Consider the following 19,435-nt stretch of genomic DNA (forward strand, 5'->3'; position numbering starts at 1 on the left):
ATGATATTTAATTTAGTATTTTGTGTATTTATATCATGTATATGATATTTTTCGTACTACAATAATATTTAAGATAATATGTGGTGGCGAAATTAGAGGTGGTAGGGCTTTGACATCCTTTAAAATAATTTGTTTTCATATGAACCCTTTAAAATTTTTAAAATTTTAAATTAATAAAAGTAAAATTATACTTTAACTTCCTTAAAATATAAAAATAATTTAATCATTTAAAATTTATAAAGATATAGTCTATTAAAATGGTAAAATTGTATTTTTCTATCATAAAATTACAATTTAATTTGGTTTCTCCTAAAAGCATTTTTAATTTCACCCTAATTAAAATGCTTTATATATATATATATTTATTTATCTTTTATTAACTTTATTTTTCAAAATTTTCTTTAATCTCATCAAATGTATTAATTAGAAACTGTTTTTTAAGAATCTCATTAAATTCTTAAATTTTTTCTGAAAATTTTAGTTAGATGTCAAAAATTTAGCTTCAAAATCCTAAAAATATTTTTTGAACAGTTATAAAAATAAAATCCAAAATAATTTAAAATACAACAATAAGAAGAATAACAAAAACCAAACAAAATTCAAAATAAAATCAAGGACAAATGTAAAAGGGGCAAGAGGGCCTTGGCTTCTAAAAATGGATAATTGTAATTTTTCCACTTATAAATTTATACATAATAAAATTACCATAACCCTTCATACATATTTAAAAAATTTAAATTAATATATAATAAAATTATATTTTATCCCTTTAAAAATTTATAATTCAATTCTAAAATTTTAAAATTCTTTTCTAAATGCCCCTAAATGAAGTAAGGATACACGTATCACAGTTGTACAGTATAAAGCTTTCGCCTGAACAAACAAGAGCGAGCTTACATTTATTGAATCACCGCCGTGCCCGTAAATAAACTTTGAGTTGACATTAAAAATATATTAAAATTTTTTCCATAAAAAATAAAAAAAAAATAAATAAAATGGCTTCAACCGGAAATCATATAGCCACGTGTAATAAAAATGGGACAACCTGGGTGAACCCAGTTCTTTAATTTAGAAAAATGTTAGTTTTTGCATCTTTTGTCCTTCTATTTTTCCTCTATTTCATTTAAGGACTTGATAGACTTTGTCAATTTTGTCAATAATTTTTTTCTTGTTTAAAAAAAACTTGAAAAATAACTTTTAGAGTTTTGAATATAAAAATATATTTATAATTTAATTTGAACAGATTCTTTTATTATGTCTATAATCAAAGGATAACTTGATTCTAAAATTTATTTAATTCTGTAGACAAAAACAATATTCGAAACAATGTTATTATGTTTTTTTTAAACAGAGATCCTAAAGGCTAAATCTCAAAATAAATTTAAATTCAAAATAATATAAAAGAGTTCCTAAATAAGGGCATAGTTGAAAATTTCATTGACAATATGAGGACTCAATAGCAAACACAATAAAAAAGTCAAAACAATTTATCTAAACTAGAAAACTAACATGAAAATTGAGTGATAAGAAGCTCGATACTTTTAAGTAATCTCTAGTATTATGAATGAAAAAATATCAAGAGAGCTTACCACCTGTGGGATCAACTTGACTCACCAATTACTATATGTTAAAAAGTGTTAATATAATGTTTAATTTGTTTCTCGAGCTTTTTGTCTTACTTTGGTATTTGAATTTGATTTCAATATTTAAATTGGTAGTCCGGTCTTTTCAATTTGATCTTAAAGCATGTTTCAAGTATTCCTTAGACTATATAATGCTGTTTGGACTAGATACCTAATTGAATATTGAAGTTAAACTTAAATACCAAATTAAATATTAAAACTAAATTCAGATACTCAACTGTATATTAACCCAGAAAAAAGGGAAAGCAATTTCTAAAAAACACCCCGCCACATGAATTTAAGGACAAACACAGTTCACACACGCTAAAGTAAGTAGTACGGACATCTAGTTTTAAGTGACAGCGCGGTGATTTTATCACTGCCTGTCTCTATCTCTCTCTCTTTTAGTCTTTACTAAGCAGACGCCAAAAGAAAACATCCTCTGAAAAGGAAAGAACAAAGAAATTTATTTAAAAAAAAAAGGAAAAAATTAAAAAAAAATGTTCATCGTCTTCTTCTCCTCAATCTTCTTTTGATTCTAAGTTTCAATCCAAAACCCCAATTTTATTTTTTTGTGCAAAAGGAAGAGAAAAAGATTTTGGGGGGAGAGAAACTTGAAGTAAAAATGGGTGGGGTGACGTCATCAATGGCTGCTAAGTTCGCCTTTTTTCCACCCAGTCCACCTTCATACAAGCTAATTAAGGATGAAGAGACTGGGATTTTGGTGTTGGACCCTTTCCCCCACCGCGAAAACGTTGACGTTTTGCGTCTCCCTACTCGCCGTGGCAATGAAATCGTGGCCGTTTACGTTAGGCACCCCATGGCTACGTCGACCCTGCTTTATTCTCATGGGAACGCCGCTGATATTGGCCAAATGTATGAGCTTTTCATCGAACTCAGCATCCACTTGAGAGTCAATCTCATGGGGTATGGATTTACTTCTCTCTTTTTGCAAATTTGGGTCTTTTGTTTTTAATCAACATGTTTAGGTTTATGAATTTGGTTTGCAAATGATTAATTTTTGTTGCTAAGGTGTTGATATTTGATGAGTTTTTTTGGGAAAGTTTCTAATTTTTCTTTACTTTGTCTTTATGATCTGATCAAGGGTCCTTTTTGTGTAAATTACTTGTTTATTAAGCTTCAATTATACCTGTTTAAGTTTTTCATAATCATAGTTCGGCTGAAATTCAGTATTTAAAATCTTGTGGTGGTCAATTTCTTAATTCAGATCTGTTTTCTCAAGGGTTATTGTGTGTGATTCTTGTTATCGACTCGAAACCCCAAAAAATCAGCGTAGGAAGGTGGTATCCAAGGAATTTTAGTCACTGTCTACCCTGCTTTCATCCGTTAAATAAATGGCAGGATGGTATAGAAGGGCAAATCTGAGTTGTTCTTGTTAGAATACTATCGATTTACGTTATTCGGGTGTGAGCCTAGGGAATGTGTTCCTATGTTCAATTATTTCAAAGGTTTCCTTGTATTTAGAGCATCTTTAGAGGATCGTATTCCTGTTCACATGTCTGGATATGCATTGAACAAAAGTAAGGGTCAGAGCAACTCTCAACTAAGGGTAGATATACCTTTTAGCCGTTTTCTGTATGTTCGGTTGTAGATCTAGGGTTTAACAGAAGCCAATAGTTTATAATATGGTTATGGAGAATTTGGCAGTTGTAATTGTCATGTATGAGAGAGTTAATTTTTTCTATGAAAAATGCAAATTTAGGCTTATATACAGGGGTGAATCTAGAAATTTTTTAGGGGGACTGGAATTGAATTATAAATTTTTGAGAGGTCAAAATATAATTTTATCATTTTTAAAGGGGCTAAAAAGATTTTGTTTTTCATTTTTGTGACTGCCAAAGTGCAAATTTATCGCATATTAATTTATAATTCCAATATTTATGAGGGGACTGAATTTGCCCCTGCTTATATAGCTTACTCGTGTTCATATATTCCACTGTATTGTTGCTTAAACAGTTCTAATAGACTTGCCACTATGCTGTTCTGGCTCTATATTTTTCTTGAAGTACCCGTATTTGACACCCATGTCTAACACATTTGAACACGGGTATGTAGATATACAAGGACGAAGCTAGAAGTTTATCTTTGGGGGGATCAAAATTAAATTTTAAAGGGGTTAAAAGTACAATTTTGTCTTTGCATAGCTTGATATTTTAGAATTTTAAAAGGATTAAACTGAAATTTTTTTCATCTTGGGGGGGGGGGGGGGACAAAGTGTAGTTTTACCATTAAACTAACAAAGTGTAGTTTTACCATTAAACTAACTTATAATTTTAAAAAACTCCAAGGGACTAACCTCCAAATATATGGGAGAACTTAGGAAAAAATTAAGATTATCTGAGTCTCACGCCAGAGTTTTAGTAGCCTAGACTTGCAAGTAGAAGAATATAGGTCTTTGTTTTGGTGTTACATTGCTGTTTGTGCTTCACCCACCATGAAATACTTAATTATGCATAGTTTGTAAGATTAATTTGTGAAACTGGTATTTTCCCCCCCTATTGAATATTTGAACATAACGTATTAAAACCCTTTGCAGGTACGACTACTCTGGCTATGGACAATCATCGGGAAAGGTAGTTGTAGCATGATTCTTCTACTCGTAGTATGTGTGTGAATTAAATGCATCTGTATAGCCCTCTCTAATGTTCATATATACATACTTTTGTTCAGCCAAGTGAGCAGAATACGTATGCGGATATCGAAGCTGCATACAAGTGTCTTGAAGAGAATTACGGTGCCAAGCAAGAAAATATCATCCTGTATGGTCAGTCTGTCGGAAGTGGCCCTACTGTGGATCTTGCTACTCGTTTACCTCGATTAAGAGCTGTTGTTCTGCATAGTCCTATATTATCCGGGTTAAGAGTCATGTATCCTGTTAAACGCTCTTACTGGTTCGACATCTACAAGGTTCTATTCTGCTCTCTTATCGTTTCAGTTCTATAAATTCTGATGTTTGGAGCATTTCTATTTAGTTTCATCATGTGTCTCAACTTGATTTACATGGATTTGCAGAATATCGACAAAATCTCATTGGTGAAGTGTCCTGTGCTGATAATCCATGTAAGTCTCCAATATCAATATTTTGCATTCATTAATTGCATGAAACAATCATGGGAATGCTACTTATTTTTAATTAATTGTTACATGCTATTTGCTTGTAGGTTTTTTTTAAGGCATAATGATAAATTTAGCTTTTAACGTTTACATTTTCTATCAATTTGGCCCCTTTTTTTAAGCTAAATTTGGTCATTAATCATTAAAAAGGAGTCAATTTGCTTGTCTTTAATAGAAATGCTTTTAACGATGCTGGTGTGGCTTTTCACGTGCACTTTGTGCTAACATGGCGTTATTTATCTTATCTACCACGTCAACAAGTAATTTAAAAATGATAAAAATTTTAAAAAAGTTCATAAAAATTCAAAAAATTAGCATAGAGTACACGTGAATTGATATGTGGATTGTCATGTTTAAAAATTTAACATTTTAGTCAATATTTTTATTAAAAAATCAATTCTACTTTTTTTTAAAAGGTTGATGGTCAAGTTTAACTCTTTTTAAAATGTTGAGGGCCAAATTTAGCTCAAAAAAAGAATGAAGGTCAAATTAACAGAAGATGTGAATGTTAAAGGGTTAAATTTGACATTATGCTTTTTTTATCCTCAATTAGTGCAAAATTTGTGCTATTGTTGGAAGAAGGTACTAGTTATGTTACTCCAAAGTATCCGTGTCCTACACATAAAGGAAAAACTTAAGAAAAATTGAACATACTCATGTTGAATACATACCCCTTATAGGGTAATGAAGATTTTGAGAAAAAAGTGTAGGTTTTAATTCGTATGCAATTAAAGAGGAATTGGATGATGAAGCTCTACTCTTAATTCAAAGATTTGATATCAAATGGTCATGTTTGCTTCTTCAACTGTTCGAGATATACGCGAGAAACTAGCTGTGTGTGCGCTCTTGTGTGTGTGTGTATGCATGCATGCATGTATTTATAAATTACAAGGAATATCTACGATGGGCAACTGGCATTAACTTTGGTGATTTCATACTGGTATCGGAATTTAGGGAACTAATGATGACGTTGTTGACTGCTCTCATGGGAAGCAACTTTGGGAACTGTGCCAAGAAAAATACGAACCGTTATGGGTGAAAGGAGGAAATCACTGTGATTTGGAACTGTACCCGGATTATATTAGGCATCTCAAGAAATTCATCTCAACAGTTGAGAAGACACCTTCTCGAAGAAATGCTTCTCGGAAAAGTACAGATGGTATCGAACAGTCTAGGCAAAGTACTGAATATTTCGAGGCTCCGAGAAGAAGTATCGACCGCAGGGAGAAACCAAGGAAAAGCACCGATACCCGGGACAAGCCAAGGAAAAGCACCGATACCCGGGAAAAACCAAGGAAAAGCATCGATAGGCCTGAAAAGCTGAAAGTTCATGAGCACAACAAATTCAATAACATTGACAAGCTTGAAAAGCTTAGAACATCACTAGACCAGATGGAAAGGATGGAGAGATCACGTCGAAGCGTGGAATACCACGAGAAATCTCGGAGAAGCGTTGACCTTCAGCTAGAGAAAGGAAGGAAGAGTGTTGATTGGATAGATAGAATTCCAGCAGTTTAGACGGTCGTAAAAATTGGGTTTACTGAGTTCTTTGATCCGAGTGGGTGGAAGGAATAGAGAAAAGGCTGAAACAGGGAAAAAAAAGAAATGGTGGGATTGTTTTGGACTGATAACTTAAATTGTTTTTAGAATTTGTATTTTGAAACTTCGAAAGCTTCACAACGATGACGGTGTTTTACGGGTTGTAGGTGTCGCAATGGTCGGACAAAATATGGTTACAAATGTAGGGTTTGGTATATGTTTTAGATTTGTTGATCTTTGATTTTGAATGGAAAAAAAAAAGAATCTAACCTGCATGTTCATGTTGTGGAAAACTGAAAAAGCTTGTAATTAACAGCTATTGTTTCACTATAATTTTCAGATTTTGTTGTTTATTAGTTGTTATATGCTTCGTATTTTAGGGGGTTAAATGTATAATTTTATAATTGTATTAACAGAAGTTTTAAAGAGACTAAACTGAAATTTTATTATTTTGGAAGGGTTAGAGTTTTGAAGTGATGACAAAGAAAATTTATAATTTGGGGCAAGGCATCCGCCAAAACCTGAATTAAAATGAAAAATGGTCACTAAGTTTGGACGCTACTTATAAGGTTAAAATATGGTTTAATTCCATGCATTCATATATTTTAATAAAAGATTTTATGGAAAATGTTTTCTATATTTTCTTGTGTTTGTTTTACAGAAAACAGCTTGGTCAACGGAAAATAAAACTTTTTACTTGTAAAATGACTTACCCTTTTGAAAAGCGTAAGTCATTTTCCGGAAAAGAGCTCCTCAATAGATAATTTTACTTTTATATAAAAATTAGCTTAAATCAAGTTTAATATTATTATATTGATAATAAATTTTATTTTTATTTTTAAAATATTTAAAATATTAATATAAAATATTATATTTTTAATATTATTAAACATACATATTTAATTATTTATATTTAGTCATATAATAAATTATTAATATAATTAATATAGTTTATTATTTTTAATAAATTATTTAATATATAATATTTAAATTTTATTTTAAAATTAAATTTTAAAATAATAATTTTAAATAATATTATTCGCATATTATTGAAAATATCAATATTAATATTTTAATACTAAATGTTTATTACAATTATAAATATATTAATAATAAATATTTTGTAGTATAAATGTTAAAAATGTCATAAGTCTATATACTCTTCACAAATTTACAATTTAGTTTCTGTACTTTTATTTTCAAGAATTTAGTCCTCTACTTTCCAGATTTGAAAATCAAGTCCAATCTTACGACATTATTGATTTTTTTGTCAAATTTGTTAAAATCACATTTTAAATAAAAATACTCAGTTGATAGTCATGTAACTAAAAATAATCGTTGCAATGAACCTAAATTTAACAAAATATTTTTAATATAAGTAAAAACAATGTAAAATATAAAATTATAGATATAAAATAAACTCAATTAAACAATGAAAAAAAATCTCAAATGTATGTTTGTTTAATTAAAACGACTTTTATGAAATATTTTTAAAGAACTTGCCAAACAAAAGAAAATATTTTACACAAATTCATCCAAACACCAGAAAATATTAGTTTTTCTAGAAAAGTAAGTCATTTTTCGTAAATCATTTTCAAATGAAACAAACGGATCCTTAGTTTTATATTTTCAAATATAAAATATTAAATTTAATTGTTAATATAGTTAGAAATTTCTTTTGTTAAATTCAAGCGCTTTTTTTGTTACAAAATTATAAGTCAATTTTTTGATTTCAAACACTAAATTTAATATAAAAATTTTAATAGAGTTAACAATTAAATCTGAATTTTAAATTCTAAAAGATAAAAGAAAAACTAAACTTTAAAAATAAAAATTAAATTAAATTTCAAATATAAAAATAAAAACTTGAAACATATTTAATCTAATTATAAAATTCACTAAGAATTAATTAAACGAAAATATTTGATATTAAAAATATTTATAAAAATATATCGATGATTATTAATGAAGTGGTAAGGATATTTATATGATTTTGATGATATTATAATTTATTTTAAATAATAATTTTCAATTATAAAAATAAAAATATTTTATAATAATATTAAATACGGATATTTTGATAATTTTACCTTTACAGTCGTAAAAATCAACTCAATCCGTCATTTTATAGATAATTTTTTTATATTTAATACTAAATAATGATTTAGAAGTATTTTAAAAAAGGTCAAACCATGGATAAGTGAAAGAGTGAACTTTGAAACTATTCTAGAAATAGCTTTTGAGTAATCTCACAATTACAATCTGATTATAAACTCCATTTCATTGGAGAACCCTTTGAGTAATCTCATAATACAATCTGATTACAAACTTCGTTTCATTGAAGAACCCTTTGAGTAATCTCATCCTTTTTCTCTCAATCTCTCGCAATCGCTTACCCCTAAAATCCAAACCCTAATTCGAATTTCGATCCGACTTCGATTTTTCTACTGCAAACATTAATCTTCATCCAATCTTATCATGTATGTCAATAAAATCTCCCACTTCCTTCTTCCATTCTGCAAAAAGAACAAAAAATAAGAAGAAAAATCATTCTTGCAAATTGGGTTCAATTTTTTGAAAGAAAAAACATTTAATGTCAACGAAATTCTGCTAAGAAACAAATTATGCTCAATCTTTTTCAGGTCGCGAGAGGTTTTAGCGAGGGAAGCTATAAACCACGCGTTGAAGGCGCTAAAGAAACGGCATTTAATTGAAGAAGGAGCTCATGCTCCTGCTTATATTGCTCTTTCCAGGCCTATCATCTCCCAGGTATGTTTCTTTTTTGGGTTTTTAATGATTACAATGTATTGAGAATTGCTACTTTTTCAAAAGAAAAAATGTCAATGTTGATATTGGAGTTTATGATTATGTTGCAAGATTATGAAAGCAAATGGGTCTGGATTAAGGAATTAGTTAAATCATTAGGTTTCCATTAGAATAGAAAGGCACTATGCAATATTGGGATATGCTATTTAGACTCGGGTGTGAATTTTGGATCCGAATTAGTGCATGTTCGGTCTTTTAGAAGGTTCTGCAGCTATGTTCGATATATATCGGACACTGATACTTCAAGTAATATGAAGAGTTGGAACAAAATAGATATTTGGTAACTGGATATGATATTTGTACTTGGGTGTGAGCGTCGATATGGATATATTCAATTTTGTCGAAGATTTTCTTGGATTTTTGGATATGTTATTTAGACTTGGGTGCAAATTTCGGATTTGAATTAGTGTATGTTTGTTTTTTAGAAAGTCCCGCAGCTATGTTCCATATATATTGGGCACAGATACTTCAAGTAAAATGAAGCGTCAGAACAAAATAAATGATTGGTAATTGGATATGTTATTTGGAGTGGGGTGAGTTTCGGGTATAGGTATGTTCAATTTTTTGTATTTTTTCCATGGATATGTGGATCATATCTCTGTACCTATGTTTGAATAGGCGTTGAACATGAGTGTTAAACATGGATACTTCATGAAAATTGAAGAGTTTGAGTAACATAGGCACTTGGTGAATTTCTTTGTAGGGTTCAGAATGGAAAGAGAAAGCAGAAAACTTGGAAATGGAACTTCAACAATGTTACAAAGCGCAGTCTAGATTGTCCGAGCAACTAGTGGTTGAAGTAGCTGAATCTCGAGCTTTAAAAGCTTCTCTACAAGAGAAAGAAACGGCTATTGCCGAATTGGAGAAGGAATTGAACCAAACCAGGTTCGGTTTGTGTTCCTTTTCATAGTGTGTGCTAGATTTCTAGATTTGAAGTAGCTGTGAACGGAATAATTGACAGACTGTTTATTTTTGCAGGGATGAGTGCTCTCAGCTAAAGACAGATTTAGAAGAAAAAATTCGAGCTTTGGAATTGTTGATGATCGAGCATCAACAACTGAAAGCTCAATTAGAACAAATGGCTATTAAAGCTAAAAACGCGGAGGCTGAAAATAAGATGTTAGTTGATCGTTGGATGCTTCAAAAAATGCAGGATGCTGAACGGCTTAACGAGGTATGGTATATCGTTGTCACGCTCGGTTCTGACAGAGCATAATTTATTTTTCGGTGAATGTACCTCAGAGGTCCCTCTATTATAGGGACTTGATCAAATTAGTCTCTCTAGGGTAAAATTTAGTCTGTGTACTATTAAAAAGAATCAAATAATTCCAAATTGGAATAGAGTTGACATTTACTATTTAAAAACTATCATTTATTGTTAACTGAGTTAATATTTTTAAAGTTTTTATAGTTCTGTAAATGAAATCTTTTGTTAGTTTTTAAGACATTTTTTATGCAATAAATATTAACTTTGTTACGATTGGACTTCCTTGATTCTTTTTAATAGTATAAGGACTAAATTGATTCATTTAATAATAGAGGGACTAATTTGATCTAGTCTATAATACAGGGACCTCTCAGGTGCTTTAACCTTTATTTTTCAGTATGTGTGTTTTAGATTACAATATTAGTGGTAACTTTAGTTTTTCTATAATTAATTTAGGCAAATGCGCTTTACGAAGATATGATTGAGCGGCTAAAGGCCAGTGGTTTAGAAAAACTTGCCCGAGAACAAGTGGATGGTATTGTCCGTAGAAGCGAAGAAGGTGCTGAGTTCTTTGCGGAATCAACCGTTCCTTCTGTTTGCTCACACAGGATCAATGCACATGAAGGTGGTTGTGCTTCCATACTGTTCGAGTACAATTCCAGCAAATTGATCAGTGGGGGACAGGATCGATCGGTCAAAATGTGGGATACCAGTACCGGATCTTTAACCCATAACCTTTCCGGTTGCCTTGGTTCTGTCCTTGATCTTGCAATTACTCATGACAATAGATTCGTAATAGCAGCAAGTAGTTCAAACAACTTGTTTGTATGGGATGTCAGCTCGGGACGAATCCGACATACTCTCACAGGTCACACTGATAAAGTCTGTGCAGTAGATGTAAGCAAAGTTTCGAGTCGTCATGTCGTGAGTGCTGCTTATGATCGAACGATAAAAGTGTGGGATCTGCAGAAAGGTTACTGCACCAACACGATAATTTTCCACAGCAACTGCAATGCACTTTGCTTCAGCACAGATGGACTGACTATATGCTCCGGTCACGTCGACGGGAATCTCCGTTTATGGGACAGTCGGACCGGAAAATTACTTAGCGAAGTCGCGGCACATTCACTTCCCATCACATCCATCTCTCTGTCCCGAAACGGAAATGTCGTATTAACGAGTGGTAGGGATAATGTGCATAATTTATTCGACGGACGATCTTTGGAAGCTTGTGGTACATTCAGAGCAACCGGAAATAGGGTAGCATCTAATTGGAGTCGCTCGTGTATTAGTCCGGATGACAATTATATTGCTGCTGGGTCTGCTGATGGATCCATATGCATTTGGTCGATATCGAAAGCCGACATAGTAAGCACTTTGAAGGAACATACTGCACCTGTTCTGTCTTGTACATGGAGTGGACTTGGAAAACCATTAGCCTCTGCAGATAAGAATGGGATTGTCTGTACTTGGACATGATCCACTACTTATCCATACAAGGAATGGATATTAAATTATTTTACTATAAATTATAACTCGGATTTGTCAAATATGATTATGTATCTGATTGTTTGTACATGGAATGGATGTTTAACTATGGGTTTGTCAAATACGATTATATATCACAGATAAGAGTTCAATTTTTCAAAAAAAATTTATGTACCTTGAGATTTTTTGTAGGTTCATATATTTATGGGTTAAAGTACTTGGGAGGTTCTAATAGTATAGGATTGGATCAAATTAATCCTTCTATTATGCAATAGATTAATTTAATTCTTATACTATTAAAAATAATCAAATAAGTTCAAATTGTAAAATACATTTATTATATAAAAATATCTTGAAAATATTAGCTCTATTAAATAGTATATGATGTTTTTAAATAGTAAATGTTAATTTTATTCTAATTTGATTTTTTTATTCTTTTCAATAGTACAGGATTAAATTGATTTATTTAATAGTAGAGGACTAATTTGATCTTATAATATAGATTCAATGATCTCTCAGGTACATTCACGTATGTATATATATATACACGTGAGTATATTATTATACCTTTGCATTATTGCAATTCTTTTAGCAGTTTCAGCTTGAACCAACAATTGAAAACCAAGAACAACAAATTGAAGCTTCAAATGGGAATCTAAATTTCCAGTTTTACAGTGATTTTTCAAGTAGTCGTCGCCAAAAAGTTGACAATTATAGACAGCGAAATTAAGGCATTGATCTCAACAAACAATGATACAAACAAAACGAGTGTTTTTCTTTTCTTTTTTTTTTTTTTAAATTAACTAACATACTGTTTCTCAAGAAGGCTTCCACAGAATGCCAAATCGAACCGTTCCTCTGGTGGATCTCCAATGCAATCGAACACTGCATCGGCATTCAAGAAGTCTTCATCGGCTGTATAACTGCAACCATAGGACCAACTCAGTGTTAAAACATGAATCGGTAATGCATTGCATTGACATGATTGGAAAATCTTGCTACCGGTTTTTGAGAAGTTCTTTGGTTCTCAGTTTCCGGTTTTTTACTTGTTCTGGACGGTTTATTTGTTTTCTAGTTAAATGTATATGATTCAACCGTCAGACTGATCGATTCCTGGTTGAACCGACCCATCCAGTCTGTTTAAGCAGTTGGCTCAACAAAAGGAAAACTGAAAATCGATTTTAATCATCCAATTCAGCTTACAGTTTGCAAACACGTCTCGCTTAATAAAGAAATTTACCCGCTCTTTGTCACTATGCAAGTCATTCCGGCAGCTTTGGCAGCAGCAAGTCCTATGGCACTGTCTTCTACAACAACACAGCTAAGGAACAAATTTGGGAAGAAAAAAAAATCAGATCTCATCTCAAACATATATAAGCAAATGTAAGTTAAACAAAAGAGAATATAAATAAGCTTTTCTATTTGCTGATCTTTCAGTATTGACATGTCTATGCGATTGGGACTATTTATTTTTCTTGGAGTACCCCTGTCTGACATCGGTATCCAACAAATATATAGACTTAGGTATGGTATATGATATTCAGAAGACTCACCAAAAAAATTAAACAAGCTCGTGTTGGACACACATTTGTGTCTAACACTCGCAACCGAATCCAAGCAACATAAATATTTCGTTTTTGTGATTAATTTGTTATTGTTTACATTGAAAAACATCGGAGAAGGCTCTGTTATGATGCAATACCTTGAAGGTTCAACACCGAGAGTGTTTGCTGCTAATGTATAGATGGCCTGCCATAAAGAACATGGACTCTTTTAAGTTAATCCATCTTCATGTAGATATACAAATGAATGAACTTGAACTATGTAAACTGTAATGAGTCACTTGTGAACCACAGCGAAAGAAAAAGTCTAATTAGAGGGTGCCTATAGGCTCCATTTAAGACTTAAAAGACTAGATAATACATTACTTTTAGTAAATTCAAGAAAAAAACTAATTTATTAATTACATAGATATCACTTTCATATTAGTGTTGCTCCGATTCTTTTATTATTATTATTATTATTATTTGTGTCCGGAACTCTTATCCAACATATTTTCAGACAAGTATGAAGATATGATTCTCCACCAACCTCTTGACCGAGTGACAAGAGCATTATGTTGTAGGCATGAGATATTGGGTTTGATCCCAAGCAACCCCATTCCCTCTCCCAATTATCAAAAAAAGAAAATGTTGAGCAGAACCATATAAGACATATTCCCATAGCTGACACTTACTCCAAGTCCAAACAACACAAGAATTTAGAAAGCCTCTTCAGTAATTCTTTGGTTAAAATCTTCACAATCTTGGAATTTAGTCTTTGTACCTTTATTTTTAGGAATTTAGTTCCTATACATTTCAGATTTTAAAATTAAAAAAATACTCACTTGGTAGCTATCTAGTTAAAAGCATGACATGTAATGAACTTGAATTTAACAAAATAATTTCAACAGTGCTAACAGTTGAACCTAAATTTTGAAATATGAAAAGTAGAGGGATTAAATTTCTAAAAACAAAAGTATAGGGACTAAGTTCCAAATTAATGAAGAGTACAATAACTTATGGCATGTCTTAACCTAGTTCTTTTTCTTATTTTACATCCAAAACTAAGTTAGATTTCTGTTTTTGAAGGTCGTGGGAGCAAATTCGTACTAAGGCTAGGCACTTGATGGAAGCTTTAAGGCATGTAATAATGTGTTTCAACTAGATGTAACTTGATTAAATTTCAAAATGAGGGATGACATACTCACTGGATCCGGTTTTTTACGAGGAACCACATCTCCAGCAAATATCTGGATTTTTTCTGCACGTTCTGGTCCCAGTAAACAAGAAACTACTGCAGAGACCTATAAAAGAAGCATATACATACATACATACATATATATATTCAATGGTAAGAAATATGATAAGATGATCTCAAAGTCTTTATATAAATCTAAATTTTAAAGGGACAATATCAAACTTTAATGCGTAATGTGTAACGGATTTGTTCATCAAGAATAGAACTGAAAATTCAACAAGAACCCCCAGTGCCTGGTTTATTTGAGACTTCAAAAATATGCCATGCTCGGACTCTTCATTTTGCTTTAGTACTCATATCCGACATATACTTTTGACATGGATAGACGGGTATGATTCTCAAAGATCTTCTAAATACCTGAAAGAACTTGGAAAATATTGAACCTGTATCCAACACTCACACCAGAGCCCGAGTAACATAGCTGAAAATCATCCATAAACTTGGCAATCCGTGTATACGTAATGCTTTTTTGAATATGTCAATTGTGTAAACAATTAAACATGGACACAACACAAACCATTAAAATATGTCCTAACCACGAATATTAAACATGTCAGTGTTAATCACTTCTAAATGCATCGTGTTGTGCTTATTACATAATTTTCGTGCCTAATAGATGTGTTATGTGCGTTTTTATGTTCAAAATGACCGGATTTAATCATCCTTGGCAAAATAAAATCAATCATACAGTTAATCATAGCTGTATAGAACCTGATTAGCATACCGCCTTCTCATTGGATGTACTGCACACTGCAACTTTTACTCCTTCCCCCAAAGCTTGATCAATCAACCTGTTTGATATGATTACAAATAACTCAAAAGGGCTAGAATCTGGAAATCTAAAATATCTCAAAATAAGACTAAATCTTCTAGTAAAACTAAATTAAGTGAATGTTATTATGCTAAAACAAAAACATTTGAGTAATTAAATGCAATGTTATTGGATTCGGGTGAGTGCCAAATATGTGTATGTGTCTCGTATACTAACTTTTTCTAAGTTATTCTTTGTAAACGTACTAAAGAATGACGTTTATGATGAACCCAAATCCTTGAATATTATATCTAACAAACAGTTTGAGTCATAAAATGCAATGTTACCTGGACTCGGGCAAATGCTAGATATGGGTATATGTTCACATACTCAACTTTTCTAAGCTATTATTAGTAAACATGCTAAAGAGTCACATTTATAGTTAACTTGAATCCTCTAAATAATTTAGTGAATGTTATGCTAAACACAAACACTTGAGTAATTAAATCCAACGTTACCTGAACTAAGGTGAGTGTCGGATAAGCGTATGTGACCCGTGTACCGAACTTTCTCTAAGTTATTCTTTGTAAACATATCACATTTATGATTAACTTGAATCCTCTAAACAATTAAGTGAATGCTATACCAAACAAATATTCAAGCTATGAAGTCCCATGTTAACTGGACTCGACTAAGTGTTGGATATGGCATACGGGTATATCTCCCGCAATGGACATACTTTTGGAAGATCATATCATTCTGAATATGCGTTGAACACAAATGTCAAACAAGACTGCATGGATTAATAGAAGTAAGAGAGGGACTAACTTGGCTACACCGGGACGAAGAGGTAACAATCTATTTTCGATAAGAGCCATGAACAACTCGGTTTTTCGTTTATGAAGTGAAGCAATGAATGCCTTTCTTTCTTCTTCACTCTTTGGAGCTTTATCTGGCCAACCTGTCTTGTTAAAGTAAGCTGTCATCCTACAAAACACAGAATTATCTGAGCTTGCTTTTGGTAACTTAGATTTGATTTGGAATTTTTTGAAATTACAATAAATTATATCTAACAGTTTCGATCAGAATCAATACTAAAGGTTTTATTGGCTAGTAATATTAGTGTGTGATAAAATGATATCCAAATTCAAAGTGTCAAATTCATGCATAAAATGTGTAATAAAATACATATAAATGTAGAATTAATGATTATTTTTCAAATTCTTTCATTTGTCTGCCCTAAATACTTCCGAAATTCAAAATTCATATTTTTAGACTTTTCAAAAAAATTAACCGAATTGAATCCTAACTAATTTATACATTCATATCATTCTCACAATTTACATAACAAATGATACGCAAATCCAAAATTCAATTTCATGCTTCCAAACACAGCTGCAGAACTTCAAATTTGAATTAATTTGAAAAAAGAAAAGAAAAGAAAAAGTACTAGAGGATATTAGATTACCTTTCTTTCCCACCACCAATTTTGAGCAACTCTCCATACAAATCCACATCCCAAGTAACACCCAATTCTTTCTGCAAAGTTTTCACCAAAAAACAAGAACCCCTAAATTTCAAAATTTACAAAAGAAATTGACCCAAAAAGATAAAAAGAACATTTGAATTTACTTCATTGAAAGTGTCATTAAACGAAACCCGGTGACCATCCTTCTCAGTATCAACGAGAACACCATCGCAGTCAAAAAGAAGAGCAGATGGAAGAGTATTCGAAAAAGAAGCCGATGAGCATTTGATCTTGAAGGCAGTACGAATTTGCTTCGTTATCCTCGTTGAAGAACTAAAGAGTGAAGAAGATGGTACGTTCTTTGCAATGAATAAATGGTGGTGACTGAATATAGAAGGTTTAGCTTTAACAGTTGAAGAAGATGAAGGAAATGTTGGTAAAGAAAGAGAAAAGGCGGTGGAAGCCATTATCAAGCTGTGATTTTAGCTTCAGCCTTTTTTTTTTTTTTTTTGCTTCTTAGCTCTTTAACAGAAACATTTCAGTTATGATTGGTTGGCCTGTTTTTAAATGTCTTATCTCTCTAACTTATCCGCCACAATTTCACACAAATACATAATCGGTGTTTACAACCATGGAATCGGATCGGATCTCTAATTTAGGATACGGGTCGGGTCAACAAAATATAGTCACACAAATAAAGTGAAAAAATGAAATAAACAAAATAAAGTGAAAATAGATTAGTCAAGGCTTATCGGATGGGATTAAATAGAAATATTAAATTTATTTAAAAACTTGAATTTTAATAATCAAATATTTTTTACGTTTATAACATATTTATATGTATATATTATGTAATTAATATCAAAATTAAAACCATTTTATAGTATAAGTTTTAAAAGAATTAATTTATACTAAATATAAAATAAAATATATATTTAGAAATTGAACTTTTAAATTTATACAGGGTTGGAGTTGACTATGGAGTCAAAACATGAATAGATTTTCTACTCAATTTTCGACACGAGAAAGTAGTGCAAATGTGATATTAGTATGGATCTAATGCAAATTAAATATAATTTGTATTATGACATGCAATTTGCACCAAAAAGAAATATCATGACATGCAATGATTAGTTTAAAAAATATGTAATAAAATTATGAAAAAAGTTGATATTAGGAATTAATATAATTTTAATTGAAATAATAAAATTGAATTAGTTTTTAAAATTTATATAAAATTTAAATTTAAATTTAAAATAATATTTTTATTTTTAAAATTAACGAGTTATTGGTAAATTCACAATTAAATTAGAACTTAATTAATTCATAACTATTCAAATAGACTCTTAAATAATTGTATAAATTACATTAAAAGTCATTAAATTATTAAAAATTTATGTTTTGATCACTCAAATTTAAAAAGTTACAAAATAATTAATAAACTATACGATTGTTTTCATTTAGATCATTAGAATGTTAAAATGATTGATGTATGATTTTTTATTCGCTGTCTATGCCAATAGAAAATTTTAAATTCTTTGCTCTTTTACAATTCAAGTTTTCTATAAAACATCTTTAAACGTTACGGTATTACAAATCAAAAGTAAAACAATTTTTTCTCTAATCTATAACATTAATTGATTAATTTTGATTTACAGTATGTTCATTTACTTCTTAATGAATATCTATCTACCGTATCAATTATCAAATCATCGCTTGAAGTTTATTAACTGTATTTAAAAAATAATTACTCAATAATTTAAATAAAAATTTAAAATAATTCTAATTATAATTTTTTATATAAAGAAACAAAAATGTCGTGACAAATGCAGATCCGTATTTATTTCATACGTATAAACATTTCATAAGGAAGAAGAAGAAGAAGAAGAAGAAGAAGAATTCTTGCAAATTAAGTAACATTATTTTACGCTTGTCTGTGTGCAGCCAAAAGAAGACACCCGGCATTGATGATGAAAATTTGCAGGTTTTCATGACAGAAATAGTCATTGCCTTGGCTTCTTTTCACTTTCAGTTACTGCAAAGCGAAGCAAATCGTCATTACGGTGTATAATAATTATATAATAATGCTATTAATAAATATATTCAAGAGTCGAATTCTACCCAGATTATATCCATCTAAATTGGACAAGATAACTCATAATTCAGGTTTATCTTTATCTTATTCCACCCATTATGAAGATAGATTAGTTTTTAGCCTGCTTATTAATAAATTTATTAATTAATTATATAAAAAATTATCTATTTGTATTACTAAAATTAGTATGACTAATGAAATAATCAGATAATAACACATGATATATCACACTTATCTTATGCTAACAACTGAATCAAATTTCAACAGTAAAAGTGAATGTAATTTTTAACATGAGGATCAATTTATTCTTTGATCTAATGTATAGAAATTAATTAACTTATTTTTCAAATAAAGGAGGCAAAATGTAATTAGTCTTGCTATTAAGAATTAGTCCCTAAACATTATATCAAAAAGTAAATTGGTCATTTTATTAAAAATATCATTAATTTTACTTGATCCTATATGTCAACATGAGAGATATATATACCACTTTCTATAACTATCT

At 30.6% G+C, this 19,435-nt stretch overlaps 3 protein-coding genes across 4 annotated transcripts; 2 read left to right on the forward strand and 1 right to left on the reverse strand.

The window, feature by feature from the left end:
* The first annotated feature begins 2,031 nt into the window (after positions 1 to 2,031).
* On the forward strand, positions 2,032 to 6,659 carry LOC105800811 (uncharacterized). The gene is made up of 5 exons (XM_012632154.2): positions 2,032 to 2,549; positions 4,180 to 4,216; positions 4,314 to 4,550; positions 4,656 to 4,703; positions 5,712 to 6,659. Exons 1-5 carry the CDS (start codon positions 2,248 to 2,250, stop codon positions 6,273 to 6,275), a joined length of 1,188 nt encoding a protein of 395 aa, XP_012487608.1. The 5' UTR covers positions 2,032 to 2,247; the 3' UTR covers positions 6,276 to 6,659.
* A 1,830-nt stretch (positions 6,660 to 8,489) lies between these two features.
* Positions 8,490 to 11,939, forward strand: LOC105800812 (autophagy-related protein 16). Of its 2 annotated transcripts, XM_012632155.2 has the most exons (5): positions 8,490 to 8,776; positions 8,939 to 9,065; positions 9,826 to 10,007; positions 10,101 to 10,296; positions 10,786 to 11,939. In XM_012632155.2, coding segments are annotated over exons 1-5 (1,530 nt in total). In that variant the 5' UTR covers positions 8,490 to 8,774; the 3' UTR covers positions 11,809 to 11,939. The 2 variants fall into 2 exon arrangements, with proteins under 2 accessions (XP_012487609.1, XP_052476567.1); XM_052620607.1 differs by lacking the exon at positions 9,826 to 10,007.
* A 492-nt stretch (positions 11,940 to 12,431) lies between these two features.
* On the reverse strand, positions 12,432 to 17,395 carry LOC105800813 (CBBY-like protein). The gene is made up of 8 exons (XM_012632156.2): positions 17,000 to 17,395; positions 16,836 to 16,906; positions 16,196 to 16,354; positions 15,341 to 15,407; positions 14,567 to 14,662; positions 13,520 to 13,566; positions 13,058 to 13,138; positions 12,432 to 12,740 (listed from the first exon to the last, which is right to left on the reverse strand). Exons 1-8 carry the CDS (start codon positions 17,300 to 17,302, stop codon positions 12,617 to 12,619), a joined length of 948 nt encoding a protein of 315 aa, XP_012487610.1. The 5' UTR covers positions 17,303 to 17,395; the 3' UTR covers positions 12,432 to 12,616.
* Between the last annotated feature and the right edge of the window lie 2,040 nt (positions 17,396 to 19,435).

Source organism: Gossypium raimondii, chromosome 9 (assembly GCF_025698545.1).
Source record: "Gossypium raimondii isolate GPD5lz chromosome 9, ASM2569854v1, whole genome shotgun sequence".
NCBI classification, from domain to species: Eukaryota; Viridiplantae; Streptophyta; class Magnoliopsida; order Malvales; family Malvaceae; genus Gossypium; species Gossypium raimondii.